Source organism: Cydia amplana, chromosome 20 (genome assembly GCF_948474715.1).
Source record: "Cydia amplana chromosome 20, ilCydAmpl1.1, whole genome shotgun sequence".
Classification (NCBI taxonomy): Eukaryota; Metazoa; Arthropoda; class Insecta; order Lepidoptera; family Tortricidae; genus Cydia; species Cydia amplana.
In genome coordinates, this window is record NC_086088.1 from 4,006,473 (window position 1) to 4,033,197 (window position 26,725).

The window sequence follows — 26,725 nt, forward strand, 5'->3', positions numbered from 1 at the left end:
CACCATCCAATGAATGAAATTATTAACTTCTAGTCAACACAAGGGAAATTAAAGTACATTTTCCTTTACATTTTTCCGCAAAATTCGATAGAATCTAATAAATCCCCGCTAGTTGTCCCGGGCATCGCAATTACCCGCCATCTTGCGTCTTTGTGACGATATTAAAAAGTTTCCGGGCATAAAGGGACCTTGTGTGACTTGGAATTTTAAATCTGTCGCGTCTCAGGAAACTTACGTATGTATCTACAAGACCTGAAATTGACTTTTTAGGGGCAGATTACGAGGTCGTAATCGTCGTTAGGTGTTTAATTGTTTATCCAAAAAATTTACTTGTTATTTAGTTAGCTGTTGGATCTCCTTATGTACATAAATAAATAAATTCCATGGAAATTACGTCGAGGGCAGAAAAGCTAGTAGGTTGTATTTTTTTGATAGAGTTAGTTTAAATGTTAGGGCTACAAAATTGAACTGTATGTGTAGGTTCTAATATTCTGCAGTCCCCACTAGATACCTATACTATACCTATATTGTTCTTCTAATATACTCAGGTAAACCCACTTTATCAATAGAAACCCTTCGCGCCTACATTTTTTAAATGTGCTGCCTTTTTCTACTGCCGGAAATGGCTTGTCAAACTATATTCACTCGAAGAAACTCGTTCTAAAACAAATCTAAAAATATTTAATTACTAACTAAACTTAGATAAAACTTGTTACAAATTTGAGAACTCTCATGAAAGACGCAAAGCAAAGACGTGGACTCTGAATAGTGATGTGTAGCGAGTACAGATGGGGGTTTTTAGGAATAAATGTATCTATATTTTTTTTTCGATAAATTAAAATTTGGGTTGTTTTGAATCACGGGAACTATTAAGTAATTGAAATAAAGAAAAAAATGTTCCCAGTTTTTTCATATACATTTTGAGTGTCAGTTTTGTAACGGTCCATACAAACCGCATGAGAAAATGCGTCACAAAATAAATATTAATCGGACACTCCTTTTCCTTTTTATATCGATAGTCCTTGTGATTCTGAGTAAAAATAGACCAATAGGTGTCGGTTTTTCCAAACAATAATTGGTATACTTTTTTCAAACATTGAGAATGGAAACGTTGGAAGTATTCTCTATTCCTGGTAACATCAGCGTATTAGGTGCTATAATTTAAGAAACTCGTGGCAAATCATACACGCGATCTAGTTTATTACAGAAACCTTCGAATTGTGAAACCAACATGTAAATATAGATATATGTAATAAGTTTTGTAAATATAGTTTTAAGGTTACTTAATTTGTATGTCTGTAATAGGCTGAAAATGGAGACACTGTCTATAGAATAAGATCATTTATGTATACCCATTTTTTTACAAATAAATATTTCATTTCATTTCAACAACAATATACGATGTTTCTTTGAGTAGTTAGGTATATATTACCGGGAATATTGAGTTGAGTAGGTAATTCTTCAAATTTCTGGTAATATCTCATCCCTAGTTCTGTAGTTTTCCTGTGTAGGTAGGTATTAAGTATTTTCCGCATGCATTCCTTTGAAGGCTTAGACACAGTTTCATATTTAATGAGACGTTACAGACGTTTCTGGAAATAAACGGGAGTTGCAAGGACCCTTAGAAATGTGAACGTACACAATTTTATTTGTAAAACACACATTTTTTTTTAAACACACTTAAGTAGGTACTCGTATCTACTACAGTTCATTTTAGTATGGAGCAATTGTCAATGTGAAATGTTTTTATGTATTAGGTAGGGTTTTTTTTGTTTTTTTTTCTGAACTCATAATTTATATAGTAATGTGACTATTTTAAACACAAATCAAACTAGTTGATAAAAATAATTTGATTTGTTTCCAAAAGTTGTGAATATAAGTATATTTCTGTTTTTTTGACTCGTCAGTTCCCTCAGCTGTACCCCTAGCAATTTAATGACATAAATGCCTTTGATTAGAACTTGCAAAAATGTAATAGAAAAACTACAATTTTGCGGATTCGGCAGTTTGCCCCGGAACCTCCGAAACACGTCGGCCAGACGTCGCGCTTTCAATGGTCGCGGTCGCGGCACGCGCAACACCAAAGAGTTGAAAGGGCACGTAGTGACGCGATCGAAGCGATCTTCTTGCAGAGATACTTTGTTCGCCCCTGCAAATAAATTGCTTTGCAGAAGGTCCAGTTATCTCTGCAGCTGACTGCACATAGGTACTACACCACTTCGGCACCCGAAGCGGTGTGATGCAGGAGCATAAATGATTTTTTTCAAAAGGGCGTCTACATTTTGAACCCCATTGTCCCGTGTATGGAAAACATCATATTATTTAAGGGCACTTCCGTAAATCAAAGACCTATACGGACAGACAAAACAATCTAGATGGCTATCTCAACGCAAAGTCCATTGTTTTCGTTAAATATGTCACGAATACAATAAAACAAATGCTCAAGGGACTGCCGCGTTGATACTAGATTTGGCGTTTAATACCTTAATTCCGCAAATACTTAGGTACTATAAATTTAAAAGTGGAAAAATTACTGTCTTGGGTGAGACTTGAACTCACAACCTCTGGATAGATACTCCAAGAGTGAGTGAGTGTGAGTTCAAGTCTCACCCAAGACAATAATTTTTTTCACTTTTAAATTTATTCTAAGCTTAATAGCATCGATCGCAGACGTTTCTATTTGATAAAAATTAAAAAAATACTTAGGTACTGACTGTAAAACATTACATATTAAATCAAACTGAACGCTATTCAATATTTATCACTTAAAATAATCAGTTCGTTATAAGTAAATTCTACTAAGCACAATGAGGAAACAAATCAAAATTTGCATCTAATTATTTTGCCACTCTTGTGGACAAAACGCAACTTTCTTATTCGTTTTTGAATAATGAAAAGAGCCTTTAAGAGCGTGATGAAAAATTCTTTATCTTTCCCTGGACAACCTGTAAATGTAATAAGTCGACTTGAAAACCAGCTCTGTTATTTTTCCTTGTTAAAAAACAATATCGACTACGTCATAAGTCATAAAGTGAGTCTAAAGAAGCATCCTCTTAATTTAAACGGCGTCGCCGGCGCGCGTTGATTCAATTTCATTTTAATTCGCAAACTCGTTAACTCTTCCCATAAACAATATAAACATGTCCGATTGGACTGCAGGCGATCTATTACAGTTTTAGAAGTAATTTTTAAGAAAACCCGTTTAAGTTTGACCGCGCTGAATTTTCTCTTTACCTTAAAGTAAGAAATTTCTCTTTTTCCTAAGTATTTTTGTATAATTTATGGTATGACTTTAAAATGTACTTCATTTCTTGAAATCGCTAACTGTCATATGGATGACGTCATTCAACAATCAACCAGTACGGATATGATGGTCGTTCTTGTCTACGCGACGGCGTGATAAAACGGTGTCCGTCATTTTCTATCCCGCGGTGTTAAAAAGTGACAGTTGTTTTATCACGTGGATAAAACCACAGCACGTGTTTGTGTTAACGTTTATCTTGTCACGGGTTTGTCGTACCTACATTGTGTATCCAATGACGTCAGATAACGGCTACCGACTTAATTTTAGCGCAGTCGCCGGCACGAGTTGATTCAATTTAGTTTTAATTCACAAACTCGTTAACTGTTACATAAACACGTCCCCTCGGACACTTGGGATAACCTTTAGCCGCCCATACGTCAAACCTTGCCAAGCAAAATGAAATTTTATTTTGTCAACACAAAGTTTAAATTAGAATGGAACAGGAGACCTTTTTATAGGTCTCTGGGCGGCTAGAGGATATAGTCAGCAGTTTCTTTAATGAAAACTAACTGGATGTAATTGTGTTGCAAGGGCTTTATTCTTTTCTTTTTTATGTGTTTGTTTTTTCCTGCGCTTATTTTATTGAGTGTAGGCGAGCTACCCACCGCTTTAATCCTATCTGTTTGTAATCTATTTTGATCGCTTTAGATTTTTATCGCAGGGCCATAAGGTCGTATATTGTATCTTGCGTCGTCGATCTATTGTAGACGACTGACGATATCGGCCTGATTCGAACTTTGAGATACGTCAAGAATTTGCTACAGATACGACATGGATCTGATATGTCAGTGTCAAAACTGGCGTTTCTTCAAACAAAAACGTTACTTTTGATACTAACATATCCGATCATATATTAAAGTTTGAATCAGGCCGTTCTGACATTATTTGTGTGAAAATATTTGCCTTCAAACCTTCGTAATATCTAGTTATGATTACCCATCATTTGGCTCGCTAAAAATAGGTAGATATTTCTAAAATAAACATAAAATAATCTAAATGCCTTCGTGTTTCCAAATTAAGGGTAATTTTAATCTGATTAACCAGCAATTCCATTATAATTCTAAGTTGAAAACGTCTCGGTGGTTGATTCTGGTTTGACAATTTGATACAGTTTTCATCTTCAACTGAAATTGATGTCATAATAAACACACACACACACACACACACACATACATATACACGCTCTTGACACAGCGTTGCAACAATCATGTGTCAGGGATGCAGTGGCCATTGATGATGCATAATAAACTAACGAAAAATTTACGAAGTTCTCCATTATCAGTTTCAATTATAATTTATTTAGTAGTATGACTATGTACTTTTATTTGTAAACTTATAACTAGGTAAATATAAAAATTAAGGGTATTATATGCTATTAGGCCATAGGTACCCGGCTAAATGTGCCTAGTTTGTAAATTTATGTACCTAAAAGTGTTCCAGAATATATGTTAAAAAACATGTTAAAATTATTACTTTTATTTGTTCCCTTTATCAAAAATATAATTATATTTATTTAAACAAATAAATACATTAAATAACATCATGATGAACACTAAAGACGCTGGCAGCATTTCCTCGCTGGATTGTTAGGCTGATACGTTGAGAGCGAAAGATGCCAGCCCGTCGGTCTCCTGTAGCGTCTCTGAGTCTCTTCGACTGCTCTTTGTAAAGATTCAGATCACCAGAGCCCCATGGACCAAGGGACTCGACGCCGAATGGAATAAAATTAAAATTGGTTCCCTAGTTGTAGTTGTTCGAGTCAATTCAAGGAGTGTTGGTGCTGAAGAATTGCAATCAGGATCTCTCATCAGGCATCTCGCTTGCACTTATTGGTATGCGTGAGATGCCTGATGACTCGACTCAAAGTCGCATCAAAACAAAATGAAAACCTTATCAAATTGTAAAAGCTGAATCGGCCTTAAATTCAACGTTAAGTGGGTATACCTAGTAGTTACTAAAATACGTAGTAGGTACTTACTTAATGCTTGATATACTAATACAATATATCTATTGAAGCGTGTAAGGGCATAGAGAAAAAAATACATAGAGTGCTCACTCCATACATCAGTTTTAGTACCAAAAAGACAATTAGCATCTAGCATCGAGTAGCGGAATTATCCCCTCTGGCCACGTGGTCCTACCACCTTTGTCCTACCGGTCGGACCACATGAACTTTTTTTTCCGATTGATCCTACCAAACTATCGGACTATTGGAACTGTAATTTTCTTAGACCACGTGGTCCTACCGATAGGACCATATGAACTTTTTTTTCCGATTGATCCAATTGATCGGACTACCAAGAATTAGAATTCCGCTTCGTCCTACCGATCAGACCACATGAACTCATTTTTACCTGTAGTATGATAGATTTGTTATCGCTGCCGTACATAGTAGGTACAGTCAGCCAAGAAAGTGGTCTACCACTTCTCGACTCTATTACTTTGTATCTGGAAATGATTTAAAATTATAGTATTAAATCAATGTCGCTTCCCGCTGTCTGTCCCTATGTATGCTTAGATCTTTAAAACTACGCAACGGATTTTATGCGGTTTTTTTTAATAGATTTCATTTCATTTATTCAGTCACAATTTACATTGTATATGAATATAAATAATAATTAAAATTTAAATTAAAAATAAATAAGAATAAAAATAAAAATTAAACTTAAATAATATCATGCAACTATAACAATTATTTACAATAGATAGAGTGATTCAAGAGAAAGGTGTATGTACAATTTGTTAACCCGTGCGAAGCCGGGGCCGGTCGTAACATATATAAATATTTATCTATTTGATACTTATGTAGGTATCCATTTAATACTTACCGATTAACTTAATAGAGTTTAGATGACTATCAGAACTTTTCAGAGTTATGTAGCCATTAATTTCATCATCACCCAAGAGAAATCAAGATGATTTAGTCATTTTAAAGTTACCCAGTTATATACCTACCCGTGGGAAATAACTGCCGCTGAACCAAATGGATCCCGTCGAAAACTTGCCTACACTCGATCTGTTGATTGAGTTGGAAAATTATATTCCACTAGCAACCCGCCCCGGCTTCGCACGGGTTAACAACTTATACATAAACCTTCCTCTAGAATCACTCTATTAAAAAATCCGTTGCGTAGTTTTAAAGATTTAAGCATACACACAGACAGCGGGAAGCGACTTTGTTTTATACTAGTACTTATGTAGTGATAACGTACTAAAGTTATACCCGTAGATCCGAGGTTATAGCACAGACGTGCAAGTACCTATTATTTTCAGCTTGAAACTACTATGAAATTATGACGTTTAAAGTTTAAATAACACTTGCACGACTGTGCTGTAAAAATATCTGCATCATGTCAGAAATCGCGTAAAATTGAACTTTACTATTTATATAAAGACTAAGGGCTCATTTAGACGGCGCGCGAACTCGTATACGATTTTAGATACATTGCCCGATCAAATGACGCAATGTAACTCTCTAACTCTCATGCGAGTTCTCGCCCCGTCTAAATGAGCCCCAAGGTTCGGTTGCACCAAATCGTCTGTCACCGTTAAAGCGTTCGCAAAATTTTATAATATGGAAAGATCATACACTCACTGCGGATTGACGTTGATCAGTCCGCTAAATGTGGTTGGTGCAACTGGCCCTATATACTAAATCATGGCGTTATTTGCTCCTCGCCCTAATGGTTCTTGCAAGCCGCCTAGAGAAAACTAGTGTGTTCGTGCGAACTGTACATTTTTCTCTCCTGTGGGCAATAGTTAACAGCTTGTGGGCATGTAAGTAATGATTTTATCATAGTTCTCTAAATAAAAGGAGGACCTTTTCACGTGGATAAGGGTTAAATAAGAAAATTAACCTTTATAGCCCTTAACTCTTGTGTATGTCTACAGGAAAGACGATAACACAGAGTAATCTGTTTGACCCATCCAATGGATTAGTTTGCAACTATGGCATCCATAGTTGCAAACTAATTGTTCTTTAAACATTGTTGAACACCATTAATTCTCCGAAGCCACCAGCCTAGCAGCCAGTTGGACATTATCACGAACTTTTGATTAACTGCCTTGTTTGCTTGTTTATCACGCATTGACTAGTTTCAGCCGCTTTTGATTAGTTTAACTATGATACAATAGTTATATACAGGGTGTTGCCTGTAACACGAGCAAATAATTAAAACATAATATTATACTCCTCAAACTATAAAAATTTTGTTAAACAACTTTTAAAAATTACGAATCCTTTAGACTTCCTCTTTTTCATACAAAATAAATATTGCCTTCAATGTACGCTGGCATCAGTGTGTTTGACGTTGCCTGTCACGCTTTAAACACAACACAAAAAAAATGCAATACATTGCGTCTTAGAGTAAACTTTAAAGTGTTATAAAAATCAAAACATAAGTTATTTTTAAAAGTTGCTGAAGAAATGTTGGTTAGTTTGCGGAGTATAGCCTACTGTTTAATTTATTGCTCCTGTTACAGGAAACATCCTGTATATATGTTAGAGTAAAGGATGACTCACGTTAGACCGGGCCGTGTCCGGGCCAGAGCTTCCGGAGCTTCGTTTTCTATGGAAAGCATCACGTGATCACCTGTCATCTGTCATAGAAAAGTAAGCGCCGGAAGCTCCGGCCCGGACAGGCGGTCACGGCCCGGTCACGGCCCGGTCTAACGTGATCGAACCATGCTTAAGGATGATGGATTACACTAAATAATTCAGCTGAATTATTATTACAGGATGTTTCTTATTGACCGAAGCGTAGCGAAGGTCTACGTTTTGACTCGGGCATTTTGCTTTTGTATGTCCGGATGTTCTCCTCTACAGGTCGCAGTTCTTAACCGATTTTCGTGAAATTTTGTGACCGAATTCTATGACTAAATATTTTTTTTTGTCGATCCGGTTTTTGGAAATTTTTCAAAATGGCGGAGTCGTGATAGCTCCCGCCTAAACAAATAGTCGTATCGGTATCATAAGAGTTTTTTCTTTTTGAGATATGATTATAGATTAAATGGCCAAAAATTCAGAAAATTTGTATCGCTGGTTTTGGCGGTATTTAGATATTTAGTTTTTACTTGAGAATGAGTAGCTAAATTTCGTCAGCTTTAGTAAGAACTATAATGGCGTATTTTGCAAACGTTCGCTTTTTTTGTTTGCATCGGGAGGTCCCTGGTTCCATCCCCAGTAATTGTATACTGCTACATAACTTTTTGTATTTTTTATACTTAAATTTCGTATAGTTGTTTTTTATTTTGAAAAAATGAAAAATTTCGTATTTTTTATTTATCAAGCGCGGGTTAAGCGTATTCGTTTAATTTTTGTTTGTAGCTTTATGTAGTTTTTAATTTTTTGTTTATATTGCATGTACTATACCTATATTTTAATAAATATTTTTGCCATACATTTATTCAGTTTTAAGCTCTGCTCGCGAGGTCTACAGCTCACAGAGCCACTAGTATATCCTGCAATAGTATACGATGTGGATATAATACCTAGAGCTCATACTGAGCAACTTTTATTCTAGGACCAACCACGAAATCGTCAAAAAAACAGTTTCCCAAAATATCAGACCAGTCAAAATGTATGAAACAGACATTTTTTTCGTGATCTCAGGGTTGGTCCCAAAGCTCATATATGTTCTGTGGCTCATGATAAAAGTTTCTCATTCAGTTTGACCTAAGATAATATTTTTCAAGCGGGTGGTATGTTGACATTCTATTACCTACATATATTTCGAAATAAGTAACATACCTAACATAAGTTGTTACTTATGACTAAAGTAACATAATATAAAAATAACATATCGTTCCTCCAGGACATATTATTATATATTACACCTGTATCGAAATATAATATATATATTTTTACACAGCACAGGAACTATTATTAGAACGTTCCCCGCTGTAACATAAAATTCACGACCAATAATTTTCAAAAATTCAACTGAGTTATATGAGAAATTGTGTCTCTGCTTTACTGTAACTGCAATATGCTTCGATATTTTAGATGTTCTACTTTGAGGACAAATACTCAGTTCTGTTAAAAGAAAATAGCTCTAATAACAATGTCAATACAATAAAATGTTGCCTAAAGTTTCGAAAGTTTCGCGTGTGAGCTCTGAAAATATTGTTCAGGAGGAAAGTTGAACAAAGCTTACTAAACATATCAATGTTAGTGTGATATTACTGATATTTGACACCCTTTCCTTGAAATACCTCTATTCAACTTCAAAATGGAGCATAAAGGCGTATTCTGATTTTATTAACAAGAGTACATGTCATAAACGCGAGCGCAATTGAGATAAACGGTTACCTATGCGTGGTAACCGCATGTTGTTTAATGTATCAGGCGTATTCGAATTTTAATAACATTAATAAGCCACCAATGATGTAGATTTGGATCAGTTAAGTATGTAATGGATCTGATCCAGATCTGATTCGTGGCTTGTTACTAGGCCTCCTGTTTGCTTGTAGTTGAAATGAATCTGGACTCTGGAGTCTCTGGAGTTCAATACCTAACCTACCTATTTAATAGAAAATGATCGCAGTCGTGACAATTTGTTAGGTTAGGTTAGATTAGGTTAGGGAGCGTGGAACGACATATTTTTGTAGGTAGATTTGATTTTGAAGTAAAATGTTTATAGTTGGTCAAACCAATTTGTCAGTCAGTAAGAACCAGGAAAACTATAGGTACCTACTCATCCTTTTCTTTTGGGTTCTAGTACTAGTGTCCGCTCGTCTGCCTCCTATATCATTAAAAAAAAAAACTTTTCGCCAGTTCGCTAAAGTAAAATGTGACGTTATCTATGAAAAGAGACCTTATTGTCGATGGCGGTTACGCCATTATTAACGATGCTCCGATATAAATACAATGCCGCGCGACGCTGTGCGGCGTAAGCGCCATCGACAATAAGGTCCCTTTTCATAGATAATGCCCCAAATATGTACCACAGAACAAGTTAGAATGGCGATGCGAGCAGGGTACGTGTCGCCGCCGGTTTTGAGCAAACGCTCGCATGCTACTCGCCCGCGCTGACCGAAAAACGAAGTAAACATGCCTTTTTGCGCCAAAATAACCTTCAGATTAAGAAGCCAGACATCAAATCTGTCTAAAGGAGGCGTATCCATTCACCACGCACACAAGGCGCTAGCTAGTTTTTACTACCGTTGCGCGAGTGTTAGTATATAAATGTGGAGAGGGACGAGCGGCGACACCGGTTCCGATACTAACTGCGCACGATAGCCATTCTAACCTCTTTAATAATATGTATGTTCTGTGATATGTACTATAGGTATCTAATGCATAGAACTTCTCAGTGACGGGTGGCATGACGGGTGGCATGACGGGTTTGTTTTACGAGACCGCATTTAATTGGGAATGTAATTGCAACGGGATGCCACCAGAATTACATTTCTGAGGTATTTGGGTCATGTGAGGTCCCGGGGGCTGAAAAACAACTGACCCTTGTGTGCTGGGGGCCTAGCCAAGGTGACAATCGTTGATAGAAAACGCTCACCGAAACTTAAATAATGTATGAAAATAGTCACGTGATTTTTAGTTATTTTGGCGTTTTTCGATTGCAGAGAGGGCGCGTAGCCAATATGCTAATTATTGCACGTTGGCTACGCACCCAGAGATCTTTTTTTATCTCATTGTACTTATACAAGGGAGTTTACATGTATGGAACGTTACTAAATATCAAAAATTAAATAATCAAGTCCCGCGAAATCCTACCCAAGTAGTATAAGAATGCTGTCATGACAAAAGAAGTTTTGTAATCAAAATAGATTAAAAATCAGAAAACATTTTGTATTTTATGTGTTTTTATGTATTAGTATTTTTTTTTATCAAATTTTGAAATCAGAAATCTTCCGCTGGATGCCCTGTGTGTATCTACTTTATAAATTTTATTATAAAGCAAATTGTTTCAACCCTACGACTTTTGGCTCGGGTAAAGCTCAACCCTAAAAAGGCTTGCGCGCGATGAACTACACTCTCGTGTCTAGATCCAAGTCTTAGATCTAGTTTTAATTAGCATTCCTAAGGGCTCCATTGAGCTGACCTCAGACTGTAACAGACTTGGCTTATCGGAATTTTCAATCGGATCAAGGCTTCATGGTTGACTGGCAGAGAATGCCTTGAGGATTTATGGCAGACATTTTTAAGCTGATATTCTGCTCAACAAAAAGACGACGGGGTTTGTAATGCTATTTTGTTTTGACTTGTACTGGTGTAGCGTTTCTATTCTTTCAAGTAAAACGAATATCACTGGAAATTAAATTACGGAAAACATAATATGCTTACTTTCGGGAGAGCAAGAAAATACATCGGAAAAACATACAGCCGAATTGAGAACTTCCTCCTTCTCAAATCTTGAAGTCGGTTAAAAAAAAACAACGATTGATGGCGAGATTGCGATGCGACGTCATTTGGGATCACTTCGGTCTTGGAAATTAGTTATTCTTAAATTAATCATGGCAATATTGACTATGTAAACTACACAATACATATGCTTTTTCGCGATACGACCGTCTGTTAAACAACAACCAGACAACAGTAAACACTCGACCTCGAATATGGATTGAAATGTGCAGTAAAGAGTACCATGTGTATTGATTATTGTACATATTGGGCCAACGTTGACCAGTCTTAATAGACGTAGGTCTATGTACCTTTCGTTAAATATCGCTATGTAAGTGCATTTAGGAGTTTGTGCAATCGTGACGTGACACACAGAAATAGAAATCAAATTGGTCTTCATTAGGTACTAAACTCTACCTATACCGATATCACTACTCTAGGGCAAAACATAGTCACGAACTTATGATGTTATGATATTTCCAACGTTCAGATTCAGATTTCAGATTATTTATTGCATTCAATTTGTAAATTATTAGTGTAGGTAAGTTCCATACGTTACCCAATGTATCGTCGCATCATGTTCAAAATTAATAATAAATCGTGAAGATAATACGCGATGGGCCGATGGGACTACTAGTATTACATACGGTTAATACAGTTATTAAACGCTGGTTATCTTACAAAATTGGGCCACCACGTGTCTGGTCATCTCGGTCAGCCCGGTTAACCGGTGTCTCCCGGGATGACTCGCAGGCTTTAATTGAAACGGTATTGGCTTGTAGAGTGCAATCTAACCAACAGGGATTACCGGTTATTATCCGGCCGATATCAAGTTCATTAGTTGGAGATGATCATGATTAGATGATAGATAAAAATAATGAGTCCGTTTTCTATTTAAGATTGCTTCGGTACAATATGTACCGAAGCAATCTTATTTTTGAATTCTTATTTTTGTTTTGTTTTTGTCCGTTTTATGTAAACCTGTTTATGTGCAATAAAGTGACATACATACATACATACATATGTACCTACACTAAATATTTTGTAGTTATTTGGCAACAGAATAATTGCTTTGGCATATTGTTTTCACCGCTCGACTGTGACTATCCATGTACCTATAGTCCCTATAGTATTATGAAAGGGGCGGGAAGTTCAAATATTTTGCCATAATTACTGTGGGACTTAGTCAAGTTGTGTAAGAATATCCCTATTATAGCTATCACAACATAGTATAAAACAAAGTCGCTTCCCGCTGTCTGTCCCTATATGTATGCTTAGATATTTAAAACTACGCAACGGATTTTGATGCGGTTTTTTTTTTAATAGATACATAGAGTAATTAAGAGGAAGGTTTATGTATAATCGCTTAGCTTATTAATCGCTTTATTATTACTTACTTAATTTTACTACTTAATTTTACAGTGCATTGGTGTTAGCTGTAATGCTGTAAAATTTGTTTTCAATAAATATCAAATATCAAATAATTTGTTAACCCGTGCGAAGCTGGGCGGGTCTATAATATTTATAATAATGTTTTTTCTTTAATTCCAGGTACAATGCCATCATAACCTAAAACCTCTACAATGTGAGCAGACTACATGGTTTCACTACACCATGACACCAACAACGTCACCTTCAACGGCACCGACCTATCGAACTATACGGAGTACGCAGAAATACCGTATTACATAAAAGCGACCTCTATGAGTTTCTGCATAGTGATCATGTGTTTAGGTGTGATAGGGAATGTGATGGTGCCGATAGTGATACTCAAGACGAAGGATATGAGGAACTCGACGAACATCTTTCTGGTGAACCTGAGTATCGCGGATTTGATGGTGCTGCTGGTGTGCACGCCGACTGTGCTGGTGGAGGTGAACTCGAAACCGGAGACGTGGGTGCTGGGGAAGGAATTATGTAAGTTACCAATATCAGACGGTCTAGCATGAGTTGCGTTCTCGCCCGCGACTCTATACATCAAGCGCGACTTCAAGTACCTATGGACTAGATATGAGCGCCGCGCCGGCGCGCCGCCGCCGCCGACAATATTGTCGCGCCGCCGCCGCCGACGCTGCGCTATCGGCGTGGCATCGGCGTGACCTTGGTAGTTACTACTACTTTCGGAATCAGATAATATATTTTTAATCGAGTGTAGATCATTAACGGCGCCACTTCGAATAGTTTATAGGCATTAAAAAGGTATCTTAGGCCCATATAATTCAAAAATATCGAAGACTAATGCAAACTTATCTGTCTAGTAACCGCGTTACTAGTCTTGGGGAAACAAAATTATTTAATATCAATTTTAACATCAATATGCTTGTAATAAACATACTGGTTTCCTTCCATTTTTATTGTGGAACGTTCCACATTACAATTTATAGATTGTATATATACACTAGACATATGTCAATCACAATGAAAAAATTAACTGTGATCAACTCTGGGTAACGTGAGACTCGAATCCACATCTTTGGATTACCGATCCAATGCATAACTAATTTTGCCAGCTAACCATCCGTCATTTACCGCGAATTTAACCATTGCAAGCATGGTTAAACGTCTTTAAAAGGTATAAAATGGGGTTAATTTTGAGATATTAAGCGTTTCCATGTCCAAATGTCCGGCCGTGGGCTTCGCACGGAATGGCGTCGGAATCGGGTCTCAATTAAACTTGGCCACTGTTCAAATTTCAAGCTTTGCTCTCTCGCAGCTCAATCTTTGGCCTTGCATCGCTCGCATGGAACTAAGCCGCTATCTGAACCTGCAAGTTTATGGCCCTGTTTGGAGCTCAACTTTCGGCCTGTTTTAAAACGCTTGAGCATTGGTCCTTATCCGATCTTAGCTCCATTGCAGCTCGGCCTTTGGCGTCGCACGAATGCGCCCGCAGGAAAGCTCCAGATCCTTAACACTATGGCTTCAGTCTTTATCGACCTGCGCCCTCGCTCTGCTCTCTTGCAGCTCGGCCTCGCACAGAAGCGCGCCGCAATCGGCGCTCCAGGCGTTCGGCCGTCAGCCAAGCTTACACTTGGCGTTCGATTCTTAGCTGTATGCTTACCTGCAGCTCATCCTCTGGCCTCGCATTGGGAGGCGTCGAAATCAAGTCTTCGGTGTTACATGGACCTCGGCGTTGGGCCTCACTTTTTGACATAAATCGGTTTTGTTGAATCGATATTGGTTAATGACGGAGCTCGATTTCTTTGGACTGTCGACAAGACGTTTCCCTGATACAGTCAATCCGCAATTTTTAACTTAGCACAATAGATAAGGGCCTCGCTAAGATCTTCCGGCCAGAGCCTCGCCAAGATTAAAATCGCTTCTGATGCCGCGCGATACCGCTTATCCACAGTTTCATCATCATCATCATCCTGGCGTCAATCCCAGCTGTGCCCCCGCGCGGGGCGCGAGGACCCGGGGTCCGCCTTCCGACTCCTTCGTGTCCACTTTGCCCGATCTTCGGCGTCCCTGGTGGTGAGTCCGTTGGCACGCATGTCCTCCTTAACGACATCAAGCCATCGCTTCCTGGGCCGGCCTTTTCTTCCCGTACCGGGAGGAGGCGGCATGGCCAGGCATTTGTTACCCACGTAACTTGCCGGTCTGCGCGAGACGTGGCCATACCAACGAAGGCGGCACTCTTGCAGTTTGTCAGCGATGTCACGGACGCCAAGACTACCCCGGATGTGGGCCTTTCGGACGCGATCCTTGCGTGAAACTCCGCACATCCACCGCAGCATCTTCATTTCCGTGACACGCAGTTCCTGCTTGTGCCGCTCTAGTAAAGGCCAAGTCTCGCTGCCGTACAGAAGGGCAGGTCTAATGATGGTCTTATAGACCTGTCCCTTCAATTTAATCGGCATTTTGGGGTCACAAATAACCCCAGTCATCTCCCGCTATTTGACCCAGGCAGCGGATATTCGGGCTTTGACGTCGCTGTCGATGTCCCCGGTAGTGCTAAGTACAGATCCTAGGTACTTAACTTGATCCGTGCGCTTGACCATGTCCCCGCCTATGCGGACGGGTAGAGGATCTGTACTATTGCAGGCCATGCACTCTGTCTTCGCCACATTTAGTTTAAGACCGCCGTTCTCTAGCGACCCCCTCCATCTGTCCACCCGCTGGACAAGTCGGCCCTTATCAGAGTCTGTCAGCGCGATATCATCAGCATACATGAATAGCCACGGTGGCTGCTCATGGTAGTCTCGGATGCTGGCTGACAGGGCGTCTAATATCACGCTAAACAGAAACGGGCTGAGCACAGAGCCCTGATGTACTCCAACGGTGGCAGAGAAGGGGTTGGTGTCACCAACAGCGGTCCTGGCTATTGAATCGGAATCGCTCTTATCCACAGTTTGTACGATATAAATTTTTTTCGTACCATTATTCAATAAATTATCCTTTAAACTAAAAAATGCATTTATTTCATAACTTTCTTACAGCAAAAACATGTTTTTTCGGTAAAATTTTGGTTTGAATTCTTTTTTCATTAATCGAAGGTGTTTCAAGGCCACGCCGCCGATTCGCCGCCGCCGCCGACCAATTTTGACCGGCGCGCCGCCGCCGGCTATATGCCTATCGGCGCTCATATCTACTATGGACTCGCGCGCGAGAACGCAACTTATGCTAATAGACCGCCAGGTGTGGCTCACTCCGCGATTTCGTCTCGTCGCAACAAGTACCTACAAGTACATCCGTCCCACACCAATTTTGGTGGCTAGCCATAGGCCGCGCGTGACGCTTATTGCGCCACATGTTACTATTATTTATATTTTTATATTACTAGTACTATTATTTTATTCTGTACCAATATATTTAAATTTAAATAACTAAAGCAGCACTCCAAAAAATATCGAACAAACCACTTCTTACTAATTATCATTTTAAGTTGAAAATGATCGAAGTTTCAACAAAAACGTTATCAGTTTTTGTGTAGCTAACCTAGTACTACCTACTACACTTTACCGCAGATTCAATACAACTCTTATGTCACTTCGATAAGGTTCTTTTTCGTAAAAAAATATACCTATTGCAAATAAGCAGTTACGGTATAAAATGACGTGGCATTCGTGATTGTACAAACGGGTAGGTACCTAATGGTACCCACCACAGGTAATTAATGTCATCTCGTCGATATTCTATAAACATGCACCATACCAAACCATGCCTAATAGAAAAAAATATTCGGATTCGTACCAAGGCACGCATCTATACAGATACTTATCTACTCGATATTAAACTATCGTGAGACATATTTTAAACTGTTTATACGACAACGGTTTCACTCACTTGAATTTTTAGTCGCTATTGGCGTCATGTTTCGGGCCCTTCGGGGGTCCTTCCTCAGGCTCGAGTGCTCGCGGCGACTGCAAGTCGTGCACTGATCGCGCCGCCCGCCTCGTCGCTCGTTGCGCGCGCGCTGACAGCCCGAAACATGTCGCCAATAACAAGTAGCGACTAAAAATTCAAGTGAGTGAAACCGTTGTCGTATAAATACTTATCTAATTCTTATCATTGACATAGATATCTAGGGACTGGCTTTACGGGCAATAAAAATGAGGCATGACAGGGGCCAGTACAGCGGTGTGAAATCGCGACAACGCGATTGGTTGATGAGTTCGCATCACGCGCGCGATTGGTTGACGAGTTCGCATTACGCGCGCTATTGGTCGCAACTAGTTGCGTTAGACTGCACGATTGGCTGGAATTCGTGATTAACACCGCTGAACTAGTACGGTTTTTAGTGCCCCATTAGCCCGTCCTTAGATATTATACTTCAATGCTTCTTATAATAAAATACGTTCGCACTAAATCCTAAATGATAAAACCGCGTCCCGCCATATCATTAAAAAGCAATCTTCATTTAGAATAAAATGTATGGCGACTCCCAACCATGGCGGCCTCTTATTAACAGGCCAATTCGAGTTTTAGTTATTCGATCTTTTCCGATACTGATCTGTCAGTGTCAAAAGTGACATATTTCTTCACCCAATAGCGTCATTTTTGACACTGACAGATCAATATTATATCGGAAACAGATCGAATGACTAAAACTCGAATTGGCCTGTAAGCATTTCTTCGAACCAAAATGGGCCTAAAAATGTAAGACCTGATAGCGTTTCTAATACTTATTAAAACGCAATAAGGTTCAATTTGGCTTGATAGCATGAGCGTGATTAAAATGTATTTATGATTTTGTTGTGACCACTCGAAATGTTTGGAGTATAAGATTATATTAAATTAAATTGATTGAGTAAGTAGTGGGTTCATACAAAATTGTAATTTTAAGACGAAATAGGAGCTGAGATTTAAATATTTTAGGTAAATATACCCGTCTCGCTAACGGAAGCGGCTCCTAAAACTAGTGCGATAAGGAAAAGGCGAAAATGAAGTTCTGAGATATAGCCTTAGCGTGTCACATTTTTGCCGCCTTCAAAGAGTAACATATTATTGCAGGTGACTGTACCTCTCAAATCCCTACTCTACTCCCCAAAAACCTGTATCGCCTGCTATGAAGATTATTAAAAGAATATTGAAGGACCTTCAATATTGAAGGTAACTAAAAGCTTAATGCACTTCGCATACGAATGTCCGTATATTCGATAACAAATAAGTAATTATATTGATAAGAGATAAGTATAGCTGGGCAATTCATTTTAAATTGGCTGTGCGTAACTGTCCATGAGCAAATGTAAAAAAAATTTTTGAGTTTATTAGTTTGTTTACATATTCAAAATCTTGTTTCTCGGCGATAATTATGCGGTTATATATATTATATATATAACGGTACGATTACAATAACTAAACCCGTTTAAAACGCCAATATTCGGTGGAAAAGTATGTTTTGTCGCTAATAATAATAATTAATTTGAGTTGAGAGTAAAAAGGAATAACCTTTTCTTATTGAACAAACAACCCATTTGGAATTGAATGCACGCCTTGAGTGCAAAATTTCCCCATTTAGGTAGAGTAATTTCTGACAGAATAAATTATCAAAAGTAAGAAAAATAACCCAAACAGACATACCTACGAACAGTTATAACGTTGGTAACCTAATTTAAAGTTTAAACTCACGTAGGTACCTATTTAAAGTCACAAGCGCTACATGTTACGCACTTATAGTGCTTGAAAATGGAGACCTATATACTCTGGCAGCTCATCGTAGAGGTACTAGTCTGTCCTTAACGTGTCGCGTGAATGACTAAAAATACGATGTTTAACCGTAAAAATGGCTTAAAGTTAGCACGATTCACGGCAGTTTATATACGATTAAGTAAAAGATTGTTTTTATAAACTGAAATAGATGTCATATACTAAAGAGTAGGTGACGAAGCCCTCCGGCGGTGGTGAAGGCCGGATTCGAACCGAGAGTCGGAGTTTATAATTTATATATAGTAGTGTAACTACTTACAAAACATAAATCAAAATATTTAACAAAATAATTTGATTTGTTCCCAAATTTGTGTAAGGTTGTTTTTTATCACCAACGACAAATAGTTACCAGTTAGACCTAGTTTCCAAGAGCTATACGACCGGCGATCGCTCGAACGGAGCGTCTAAACGCTAATAGCGTATTGTTCTGTTTGTAACGACTCGACAAATTGCTTTCGAACAAGCCTATATTTTATTTGTCAGTTACTGTGCCTGGGGAAAAGTTGGAGGCTCACTTTAGGCGGCAGCTATTCTTTTAACAAAGTACTTACTGTAATTTCCATACCCATAAGTACTGTAATTTCAAGAACACTGTTATGTATGTAAGTTAAGTCTCTTCGCGCGCCCTCTGGCGCCGGCTATTTTGTAACAGTTGTCAGTGCGGTAATAAACCTATGTACTGAACGCACGGTCTTCTGTTTTACACCCCCCCCCCCCCCCCCCCCGAGAACCCTCCGTATCATCCCCCTGGGCTTATATACATATACCAAACACGAAGCGAGTTATGGCTTTATTTATGTTTTTGATCTTGGAACAGCATCACACTAATCAATAAATAAATAGATTTAGCTTTATTAGTTTTATCAGACCAAAAAAATGATGAAAATCAGCGTCTGGTAGTGTGTCCTAAGGCTCACTTCGGGACATCAAGCGGAGTGAGGACCTTTTAGCAAAATGTTCTGTTCTTCTTAATGAAGTTTTGTTATTATATTTTGTTACTTTTTGTGCTAATAAATATTACTTACTTACTTCCTTACTTAAAATTAGCCTTCATTGCTGCTCTACAGTACTACAGTGATGACTATATTAGGTATTTCTTTTCCGAAGATTCGGTTTTGTAACAGCAGCTTGTCTTTCGACAGAGGCCTCCTCTAAAGATTGCCATATGTCCCTATCTCTTGCAAGTTTAATCCATCCAGGCCCTGTAGACGGCATGCAACGAACGAAACGAAACTGTCACTGTCACACTTATATGGAAGAGTGATAGAGAGACACAAAGCGACTCGATGGCGAAGCGATAGCCATTGTCACATTGGCTAGGCCGACCACTTTTTTGAGGTCATCTCCCCACGTTTCCATTGCCCACCCTGGTTCCTTTCACAATCTATTGGGTACCATTATGTTATCTTACTGGTCCATTTATCCGTTTTTATCTCTTATTATATGTCCTGCCACTTCCATTTTAGTATTTTACATACTTTGTTCGCATCTTTGAATATGGTAATAAGTATGTACATTTATTTTTACAGTTACAGTAAGTAACGCCAATAATATGGGTGCTAAATAATGTATGGAACCGTGACCTTATCTTAAAACTGTCATTCAAATTTCAAACCCGCTCCGCTTATATAACCGCTGTTACTCACGCCACCCAAATAACAAAGCTTAATAGGTGACCATTCGCGCCACATGTCGACTCCCACGAAACAAATGCGTCTTAAAAACAAAATACACCTTATTACCCCTCATCAAAGCTCAAATCACATTAACAAAATAACCGCCTAAGGAAACCGCAACTCGCCCTAATTATATACCGTAAATACAAGCTCGTAAGTCGCTTATAAGCCGTAAATACATAATAAAGACTGTAATTCAATTAATTAAGCTCTATATTCGCTTGACAGGGTAGTAATGTCAGTTTTAGCACTGCATAAGAGACGTAAAAGTCAAAGCAAGTAATCGCTGTAATGTGCAGAAGAACTGAAATAAATGTTCTGCGAAGAGTCACAGAGATTGAATTGAACAGAGTAACAGCTTTATACGGAAAATACCTACTGAATATTCCTGGATTTTTTTAAATTAAAATACCATATGTGCCAAACATTTAAACTGAAATCTAATACAAAAACATTTAAAAAATCCCTAAAAGATGACAATTATTATTAAATGTACCTACAAGTATTTATTTATCTTCATAAAATATTTGCAGGTTTGGTACGGACAGGTGACAGAACCGATTGGCTTTAAAATGTAATAATTCGTTTAATCGTAATTGTCTTTCAATTAATATATTTTTGGACATCACTTTATATGCCAACAAATTGGATTTTTTCGAAGAATTAATTTCCAGCAAGCTGAAAACCGTTTTAACCTTCTTTTGGGATTGCGCAAACTCGGATTACACGCATTTAGGACCAAACGAAGGTATTAAAACGATTACCAGCTTGCTGGAAATTCATTCCTCAAAATGCTTTTTATGGATCTAATTAGATTGGCAACTAAAATAAGCTAATAAGTTGACTTCCTTCACTTGTAAATAAACTGTTACTCTGATTATTTCAGTCCTCTGTGAAAACTCTTTATGATCTTGTTCAATGGTGTTAAAGGAATGTGTTCTTTAAACAAAAGGAATAAGGTCTATATCTCCTAGGATTTGTAGACGGCATAATTGTAGCTAGGTCTTAGCGTTAAAGCGTAAGATAAATCAGGATGGAAGGAAGTCACTGTACAGTAGGTACAGTCGCCATCAGATATATCGGGGCGGGAAAGGTGCTCGCAAATATCTGAACACGCCTCTATTGTCATAGCGTTAGAGTGCGTGTTTAGATATTTTTGAGCACCTCGGTCGCTCTGATGTATCTGATCTGATGGTGCCTACTTGAATGGAAGCGAAGCAGTATTCCTATGGCCGCAATTCCTTGACAGCCATTCATAGGTAAAATCATAGCGCTCGCTGTGGCAAAAATACATGTACTTAACTACCTCGGAAAGTTTGAAATATCATCTTCCTGGCGTTGTCCCGGCATTTTGCCACGGCTCATGAGAGCCTACGCTCCGCTTGGCAACGAATCCCAAGAATTGACGTCGGCACTAGTTTTTGCGAAAGCGATTTCCATCTGACCTCCTAACTCAACGGGGAAACTAGGCCTTATTGGGACTAGTCCGGTTTCCTCACGATGTTTCCATCACCGAAAAGCGAATGGTAAATACTAAACGATATGTCCTACATAAGTTCTGAAAAACTCATTGGTATGAGCCGGGGTTTGAACATGCAACCTCCGGATTGAAAGTCACACGCTCTTACCGCTATTTAATTCTACAGTAATCTCATTCCCCTGGCTATACCTATTCGCAAATGCGCAGCAGTGCTAGTTGTAGATAGAACTTGGCACGAGTAACACAGTCACCGAAAATGAGATGCTAATAAAGCGGCATCTCCTGGAATTTGCGAATAGGTATGGCCAGGGGAATGAGGTTTTTGCAGTTCGGGTACTAACAGCCATGAAACAAAATCGATTTACAATTATACTAAATATTATTGAAATCTTTCTACTTATACGTCATGTCATGACATGAAAGCTTAAAGTGTAAGTGGCCCGCTGCCATCTTTAAAAGTTTAGTATGAAGCATTTTAGTTTAACGAGTTCTGAAGTAACTGGATTCCAAAGTTCTCCTTTCCTTTAGCTCACATATATATCCACTAATTTAATGACGCTCTACGCTAGTTTATACAGCGTGTGTTTTTGATACGATCATATTTCACGGGTAGGTAATTAGGTAGTAGTAACTAGTAATGGTAGTACAGGCCCTATAGTTCGTTCGCGTTCAAAATACAGTATTTAATGTCATCATTGTCCGTTGGCATTAAATATTTTCCGTTTGGACACGTGGAAAGAATGAGTGAAAGAAGGTTGACAAAGAGAGTGTATAAGGGAGATGTAGAAGAGGGAGTGGGAAGGGGCAGACCTCGGCGGACTTTCTCTGATCAGATCGGGGAAATCCTGAAGAAAGGCCAGGTCAAGAGCACCCTAAACCAGCGAGCGTGTTTGAGGAATGTTATGAAAGTAACGGAAGCGAAAGAAGTATGTCAGGATCGTAGCAAATGGAAATCCGTGGTCTCTGCCTACCCCTCCGGGAAATAGGCGTGATTAAATGTATGTATGTATGTATATTGTTCCTTCAAACTAGTCACTGTGAGAAACAGTCACGCAACTCATGCATTGTCGTTTTATATTATGAAATAATCCAAAAATACGCTTAACCAATTAATTCGACATGGTTACACAGAATTTTAACAGCCGTGACTTCAAAGTGTGTGTAAAACGGAACGCACCGATTGCCAGAGAGATTGATTTATTAAACGAAACTCCGCAATTAACGGTCGTCTTTGAATCAAATTTCAAACATGTTATGGTATTCTAAATCACGTCGAATGTCCACGTTTCAATCATTTCAGACGTTTATGGTGCTTTTTGATTGAAATTAAAAATGATAAATTCGTTTTCCACGTGGAATTTAATTTTCGGTTCTGTCAGTCTGTAACTAGGTGTTTCTCAGTAAATACGACATACGTACTAACTTTACAGACGGTTATGACGGAACTAAGTACAGGGAATTCGTTTTAATGGCTATTTTAGCTACGGAACCCCTTATAATTGATAGGTTATCTTAGTTATCTGATCCTAGGCCTTTCATTCCATGTAGGTATTTTGAATCTATACTTTGAAAAATCAATGTGTTTGTCTTGGCAAGTCTCGATTTGCGGGCGGCTAGTATAAAGGATTTGTTCCACCCGTTGAGATCTTTTGTGCAATTGGCTTAGTGCATCTTATCAAGAGCTTAACACCATTTCCATGTAAAATAAAGAGCTCATTGGTACTGATTTGAATTCCTTTGTGTCTAGGTAGCCACGTAGCCACAGTCAAAGGAGGTAACTGAGATGTTGACCTACCCTACAAGTCAAATCAGCTTCTATTATCGAACTGTCAAAACTTGTATAAAAAAATAATTAGACTGAAGTTCTTACGATTTGCCTAAGAGAAAATTTATAGGTAAGTTGTGTCTAAAAGTGACTGACGGTTTTTCAACTGTTTCTAGTTCTTTATTTTGTCCAAAGGAAGTTTAACTACAGTTAATATTCTTATTTATTTTTTGTCTGGCACGGCAGCGTTAGCGCAAGAGACAAAACTGTATACCTAATTCTGACATATTATTTATGTTATTTCCAAGTTTCTACCCCAGACCTAGACCTACATCATTACAACAAGCACACCTGTTATTATCTACAACATTAAAGCAGTTTCGTAGTAAACGAACCCATTTCCATAAATTGCGGTATTTCGGCACAGCTGATGAAAAAACCGCACTTTCAGTGGAAGTTAAGATATTTTGGTCGTAAATTAGACCCGCATGCCGCGGGCATACCTACCTACGGTTGTCTATTATTAGGTCGAGGACTGGTCGCAAGCGGCGCGCGGCGTTATTCAGATTTATACATATAAACCGTAACCGTTGTTCATAAGCTCGCTACATAGCCTTTAATTGGTTAATTTGTGACGTTATCTATGAAAAGGGACCTTATTGTCGATGGCGCTTACGCCATTATGAACGATGCTCCGATATAAATACAATGCCGCGCGACGCAGTGCAGCGTAAGCGCCATCAACAATAAGGTCCTTTCTTACAAAAACAAGCCTTTCATTGGTTAATTTATGTTTTACTCCTTTCTTACAAAAACATAAGTTAAAACGACAGATTATTAGCTAATTAAGGCCGTTTATGAATAAAGGATGTCTCACGCTAGCCCGGGCCGGGGCCGGGCCGGAGCTTCCGGCGCTTCGTTTTCTATGGAAAGCACCACGTGATCACCGATCAGCCGTCATAGAAGATGACATGTCGTACGCCTCGGCCCGGGCACGGCCCGGTCTAGCGTGAGTCATCTTTAAACCGGTTCTACTTGTATAAATAATAAATAGAAAAAAAGTAGAACACAAAACTTGAAATACTCCGTGTTTTAAATTGGTATAAAACCCAAGCACTGCATTTTGTTTGCCTTTCTGTCTGACTTTAAAACTAGCTATTGAAAATCTAGCAGTGCCATAGGAGTAATAAACAAAACAGAGTAACCGCCTCATGCTAACGTGATTGGCGTTTCTAGGCGCACTACACCAATACTCTGTTGGCAGATAAAGGCGTTGAAATAAAGACGTAAAATTCAGTCAAATCTGGGTGAATGAGTATTTTGATAGTATACGTCTTCTCAAAGTAGGTACCTAATCTTTGTGAAGACATAATTATATTTTTGAAATAAATGTCAATGGGTGGCTGCCGCGTAAACCAATCAAGTGGAGGAACAATAAGCGGATAATCTACAATGCCTCGAAGCTCGTGTGTTATTAGGCTGTGCCTACACGATCGACCAGAGGAAAATCTACTAGCTGCCGATTCGAACTTCAAGATATTCACAAGAGACGACACGTACTAGATCCATTCTAGATACGTTATAGTTTAGATTTCAACTAGTTCTCTTTTGCGGCTCAATTCGGGCAACCAATGTCACTTTTACGTTAGATAGTGTTAGATATATATTAGATGTGAATTGGATCTCTAAGTTATATCTTGTGGAAATCGTTCAAGAGTATCTCCAGAATCGCAGAAATGTCAAATTTGACAGGTTAGATCTTAAACATATCGTTATCGTATCTTGGTGACGTTTAAAAGATATTTAGTAGATGTCTATTTCAAAATCCGAATCGGGCCCTAGGACTAGCGAAGCGTACTCTTACATCACGGTGGTAGGTATAAGCTGTTACTCTGTCTTATTTCTTTAGTCATGTGGCAGTTATAAAATCGACGACAACTAAAATGTTTATCCAAGTTGGGAGTTGGCTCCGAGTCAAAACAAGCGGCTACCGCGTCTCGAATATTGCTTACCAACTTTCAGGCAAGCAGATACTAAGTTAGTTTTTGGCCATGTTCGAATCTTAGAAGTCACACACTATCGCACCGCACCGCGACCTTGGAGCGTCTCACCCATAAGTGAGAGCACAGAATAAATAATAGTATTAAGTACAGAAGACTCACTCTCTAACAAAACGCGTCTGTTACGATCAGCACAGATATGGCCGCCAGGTGGCGACAGCGCCACGCACGGCTTATGACAGTTATGGCTTTCCCCAAAATTGGGGCCGAACGGATGTACTTTTAGCTACCTGTAGCAAAGCGACGAAATCGCGGAGTGAGACACGCCTGGTGAGAGCGAGATATCTGTTTCTCGCTCTCACTAATGGGTGCGACGCACCAGGGTCGCGGTGCGGTGCGATAGTGTGTAACGGGCCTTATGGCTAACATGTGTGACAGTTCTAAAAAGTAAGATAAATATAGATGGTCAACCATTGGTCAACCAAATCTTGTCAGTAAAAAAAGGCGCGAAATTCAAATTGTCTATAGGACGATATCCCTTCGCGCCTACATTTTTCAAATTTGCCGCCTTTTTCTACTGACAAGATCTGCTTGGCCAAGTATAGCTGTTATTTTTTTAAACACTAAAAACCAAGAGTTCCTAAATTGTACTTGTATAAGGAGCTATGGAGAAATGGGAAATAAACTGGGCCATTAATACAAGGTTAAGCATAAATTTAAATATCGGTCGTGGTTAAGATTGAAAAGCGATACCATTCAGAAAAAATATTCCTTATTAAAGAACTCGTGAGAACACTCGTTAAAATTTTCACGATTTTAACACATTGCTACTTATGAAAACGGGACTTAATCGCGTATTATATTCGCCAACTTGTATTTATTAACGGCGTTATTCATAAACATGCTAAGTTAATCAGCTGATCATCATCGTTTGTCCCTCTCTATGGCATAACGACAGATAGGGACAAACATTGATCATCAACTGATTAAGTTAG

General features: G+C 38.7%; 1 protein-coding gene across 2 annotated transcripts in view; it reads left to right on the forward strand.

Annotated features, from left to right (window-relative positions):
- Window positions 1-26,725, forward strand: part of LOC134657456 (thyrotropin-releasing hormone receptor-like) — a 101,157-nt gene that overhangs the window by 26,235 nt on the left and 48,197 nt on the right. For both annotated transcript variants that reach the window (XM_063513017.1, XM_063513018.1), the window contains exon 2: window positions 13,215-13,580. In XM_063513017.1, coding sequence (XP_063369087.1) covers window positions 13,262-13,580 — 319 coding nt within the window. In that variant the 5' untranslated portion in view covers window positions 13,215-13,261. The remainder of the gene's footprint in view (window positions 1-13,214; window positions 13,581-26,725) is intronic.